Genomic DNA, 3,562 nt, shown 5'->3' with positions numbered 1-3,562 from the left:
GGGGAGGAAAAGCTGCTTCTCCCCAAAGGGGGTTGGCAGGAAAGCTGCTGGACACCACCCATGGCAGTGGCCAGCACCTGGCTGCCATCACCTCTCAAGGCTGTGAACTTTGTCTGCAGGGCTTTTTTGATATTTCACAGTGTTGCTGCTGCTGTAGGAAGAACCAATGAAGGGTGGGAGCAGCACAAACACAGCCCCCCATGAGAACACTGCTTGTTCCCTTTCTGCAGATCCCAAATTCCCCAGCTGAGCTCCCACCTTGTTCCCTCCACAGTACACCTCCATTTTTCCAGCAGTATCCCATGAAAACAGGACGTGCCCCCCACCCCAAGGTGTTTTAAGAATGAAGTTGTTGGCACACAGTGCTGGGATCTCGTTTAGTCCAGCAGTTTATTCCAAAGTGCACCTACACCACTGCCAGCCAAACTCACGCTGCCACCCTGAATTCCCTGGAATTGGACTGAACGTACGGTTTCACCTCAGTTCCTGGATGATGGTGTTTATAGAGCCGAGGAGCTCCCTGAAGTAGCCGTCCTTGTCCCCTTCCCGCTGCTCCTGGGCCGCCAGCTCCTCGTACTCGCTGCGCAGGAGGCTGAGCGCGGTGCCCAGGGCGGGGTCCCCCCGGTAGTGCTCCCTGCAGAAGGCCATCAGGACCCCCACCAGCTTGAGGACCTTCTCGCGGGTGTCGTGCTCGGGCATGGCCAGCAGATTGGGCACCAGGGTGCACCAGCCCTGCTCCAGCACCGCCGGGACCAGCCTGACCTGCTGGTACTGCTGGATCTTCTCCTCCATCTGCTCTCCGTGCTGGGAGTCCTCAAGCAGCATCTGTGGGAAGTGGTGGAACACAGATTAATGTCCCTGTCAGAGAGGAACTGCTCCAGGAGGTGACACAGTAGAGGATGCACGCCTGTACCACCTGCCTTGGATGGGGACTTGCCACAGAAGACCAGACTGAGTTTGTGTCCTGGCTCCCTGGCCACAGGGGCTGGTTGTCCACCCTGGAAAACTGCCAGTGACTGGGGGTTTCTGTGTCACACAGCCTGGGAGGGGCTGAAGGGGCAGGAAGCTCAGCAGGACTTGTAAAGTCTCTGGTCTGATGCTTTTTGCTGCTGGACAGGTGCCTGCAGCACCTAATGAACATCATCACTTGGCTCTGTGCTGCTCCTCCTGGAGATGGGGATCTCAGTCTCCTCCAGCCACAGCCAGACCTTCCCCTCCCAGCCTGGTCCAGAAAACCCAGTACTGGAATTCTGCAGGGGGCTGGATCCCTTACAGTGAGAGGGACCTGCATAGAGCAGCACTGGGGCCAGGGGGAGGAAGGGAAACTCCCCAACACCTTCTGGGGCTCAGATGGTGGAGGGGCTGTTGACAGCATGGAATTCCCAGACAGGCTCCATTCCCCCAGGGCTCCTGCTGGCCTGGTGCTGGCCCCTGTGACAACCACGATGTCCGTGTAAGGCAGGGCTCTGTGCCGAGGGCTCCTGTGGGACTGCTGGGCAGAAATCCAGCCCTGGGGACGGGATGGGGCAGCCAGCAGGACAGGAGCTGCCAGAAGCCTTGGGACAATGCTGTGGGTCCCTGAGGGGGTCAGTAGCGTGTTCCCTGGTTACCAGTGACAGTGGGCTCTGCCAGGCCCTGGGCACTGCTGTGAGAGCCTGGTGACAAGGACTGACAGGAATGACACAGTGGGGACATGGAGGGACTACACCAAGGAGACCTCCACTCTCCTGGTCCTCTTGGAGAGCTGCCTGCTGAAGTGCAGGCAGGATTTGGGGTGAAAAGGAAGGAATGTGGCAGAAGGAGCCGTTCAGAGCCCCAGCGACTCCTGTTTGCACTGAGAGCACTGCCAGGGTGGTTTATGATTCCAAACCAACCCATCTGACAGTCACCCGTCCCACCCCAAACCTGCCACCCCAGCTCAGAGCAGCCCCCCAGCACCCAGGGTTCAGCATTCCCAATCCAAAGAGCAGCTAAAAATCATTGTTTTAACATAAACCCGAGAAACTGGAGGGCTGTGCCTGCCCCAGACCCACGGAGCTGGGAACAGATGGGGCTGCTGGAGGGGGCAGCTGGAAAATGGGCAGCAGGATCAAACAGGAATGGCTTGAGTCAGAATGCCCATGTCTGCTCCTTTCCCATGGAGCTGACAGGATCATGTTAGAGTCAGCACCTGGTAAGATTTCAGACCTGCTAAAATAATTTGCACCTTTACAAAGTCTCTTGGAAAATAACTGATTTAACAGAGAGGTGCTGCTCTGCCGTGCCTGCAACCCAGGTATTAGAGCAGCCATAATCCGCAGGGCAAATTGGCCATAAACTGAGCCAGAGTGGATTTAATTCCCATTCTCTGGAGTCAGGGAAATGCACAGACTGAACAACAAGCCATGGCGAGGAAAGACAGGCTTTAAACTGACATTTACAGCAGTAATCCAGGGTATTTGAAAATAAAACACGGAACGTGGCGGGCTGGGCTCCAGCGAGGGACGTGCAGCAGGCAAAGGGCTCTCGGCAGGGCAGGCTGGCCTTGTCCCCTGGCCTCAGCTGGACACCACAGCCCAGGGCCTGCATTCCCTACTCGTGTCCTTGGTGTCCTGCTGCTCAAACACCCTCGGGAGGAAATGGTGGCAGTGGCTTGAAGGCAAACGAAGGTTTCAGCTCCCCCAGGCACTCGTGTGGTGTCAGCCAGGGGCTGTAGGGGACTCATCCCCTACAGGGATGATGGGCTGGCTCCTCCTCATCCTCGACCTGTGAGGATGTTCAGCCTTGGCTGGTTTGGGGGTGAAGGTGGGGAGTGCCAGGTGCCATCCCAGCTCTCACCTTCTCCATGATGAGGTCGTAGAGCAGTGTCACCACACGGACATGGAGGGTCTCCATCCCCTTCTGCCGGAACAGGCTCCTGAGCACCTGGAGGCCACCCAGCTTGAGGAACTGCTGCTGGGCATAGGGGAAGTGTCTCAGCATGGAGGACAGGGCGAAGAGAGCCTGGTGGAGAGGAGAGGGCAATCAGCACAGTGGCCATGGCCATCACATGTGGCACAGCTCCTCTTCATGGCACCCCGTGGGGACAGCAGAAACACGCTCCAGCCCATCTGTGCGGAGCTCCACAGAAAATGCATTCCAACCTTTCCTTGCTGAGGGGCATCTCCAGCAGTCCCCTTTGCAATCCCAACCCTCCCCAGCACTGTGAGGCTGCCCAGACCTGGGTACTTCCATCCAAACCCCAGTCTGGGCTGTCACAGAGGGGCCCATGGCCAGCCCCTGGCAGACCCAACACCATCCCTTCTCCCTGTTCACCCCCACGCAGGCACAGAGCCCGGCCACGGGATGGGGTGAGGGGGGTCCAGCAGCACTCAGCAGAGCCTGATCCCTGCGAGGTGATGTGGGACACCTGGCTGATGTCCCTAAACCTCCACAGTCAGAGGGCAAGGCCATGGCATTCCCCAGCACCCAGCCCAGCCCAGGCCCTGTCAGGGTGCAGCCCCACACACCAACAGCCGGAGCCCAGCTCCCACGGGTGCCCCGGGGCCTTGGCTTGGAGCCGAGGAGGCAATTAGGGGCCACC

At 58.6% G+C, this 3,562-nt stretch overlaps 1 protein-coding gene across 3 annotated transcripts in view; it reads right to left on the bottom strand.

Moving 5' to 3' along the window:
• Positions 1 to 366: 366 nt before the first annotated feature.
• SIL1 (SIL1 nucleotide exchange factor) overlaps positions 367 to 3,562 on the bottom strand; it is a 110,088-nt gene continuing 106,892 nt past the window's right edge. For all 3 annotated transcript variants that reach the window (XM_008636742.2, XM_017738181.1, XM_017738180.1), the window contains exons 9-10: positions 2,818 to 2,982; positions 367 to 825 (exon numbers count right to left, since the gene is read on the bottom strand). In XM_008636742.2, the coding sequence (XP_008634964.1) occupies positions 475 to 825; positions 2,818 to 2,982 (516 nt within the window). In that variant the 3' untranslated portion in view covers positions 367 to 474. The remainder of the gene's footprint in view (positions 826 to 2,817; positions 2,983 to 3,562) is intronic.

The sequence above is a fragment of the Corvus brachyrhynchos genome, unplaced genomic scaffold (genome assembly GCF_000691975.1).
Source record: "Corvus brachyrhynchos isolate BGI_N302 unplaced genomic scaffold, ASM69197v1 scaffold616, whole genome shotgun sequence".
In the NCBI taxonomy this organism is placed as follows: domain Eukaryota; kingdom Metazoa; phylum Chordata; class Aves; order Passeriformes; family Corvidae; genus Corvus; species Corvus brachyrhynchos.
Note: the sequence above shows the minus strand (reverse complement) of the source record. Positions and strands in the feature narration are given on the sequence as shown.